Raw genomic sequence first — 713 nt, 5'->3', positions numbered from 1 at the left:
ATATATATATATAACTAGACAAACCTTATGGTTGTACGGCAGTGAAGCATCAGTGGCAAACTGATGTTGCTATCCTTGATGATGATGATGATGATGATGACATGAGCTAAATACATCTAGACGAAATACTGAACTCACCACAATATGGCAATTTTCGCTCGGCATCAATAAGAACAACAGAAGGTACGTCTATTGATATTCCCCATGGAGAGTTGGAATTGACGTGGTAGACATCACCTAAACATAACAAAAAGTGGTCGAATCCAAACGAACCTGGATAGACTGCACCAACAGAAAAGTCTGACAAAAGCTTCTCATGACGTGCACACGTTTCACATGGATTCGGAACTGAAAACAGGAGTAGAGGTGGAAAAGGGGACTTACGAACAAATACAACGGCCGGATTGGCACCCTGCGGTATGTTAGAAAAATCAACAGCGTTCAGTTCATCGGGAGTGACTTTCAGCACCACAGCCTGAACCTCAAAAATAGTTACAAGTACACCGCAGAGAATGAACGACAACATATGGAACCTGGAGAATAGGAAGTGAAAAGCATGTTTTATGTGAAAATCTGGGGCTGTTGTGGGCTTAAATTCTAATTCTAATTCTCCGTAAGAGCTTTTTTTCAGGGTCGCAGTATGAAGCTTCAAAAGGAAGCAAATATCGCCTAAGGGAACTTGTTCAGTGCTCGGAGGGGTAGTGCGTTCCATC

General features: G+C 42.2%; 1 protein-coding gene across 1 annotated transcript in view; it reads right to left on the bottom strand.

Moving 5' to 3' along the window:
• The window catches only part of T265_14363 (hypothetical protein), a gene marked incomplete at both ends in the record, with an annotated part of 17694 nt that extends 17219 nt beyond the window's left edge, over window positions 1–475 (bottom strand). The window contains 2 exons of the mRNA XM_009173303.1: window positions 139–348; window positions 385–475. Coding sequence (XP_009171567.1) covers window positions 139–348; window positions 385–475 — 301 coding nt within the window. The remainder of the gene's footprint in view (window positions 1–138; window positions 349–384) is intronic.
• Between the last annotated feature and the right edge of the window lie 238 nt (window positions 476–713).

Source organism: Opisthorchis viverrini, assembly GCF_000715545.1.
Source record: "Opisthorchis viverrini unplaced genomic scaffold opera_v5_182, whole genome shotgun sequence".
In the NCBI taxonomy this organism is placed as follows: Eukaryota; Metazoa; Platyhelminthes; class Trematoda; order Opisthorchiida; family Opisthorchiidae; genus Opisthorchis; species Opisthorchis viverrini.
The sequence above is the reverse complement of the archived record's forward strand: the minus strand, read 5'-3'. Positions and strand labels throughout refer to the sequence as shown.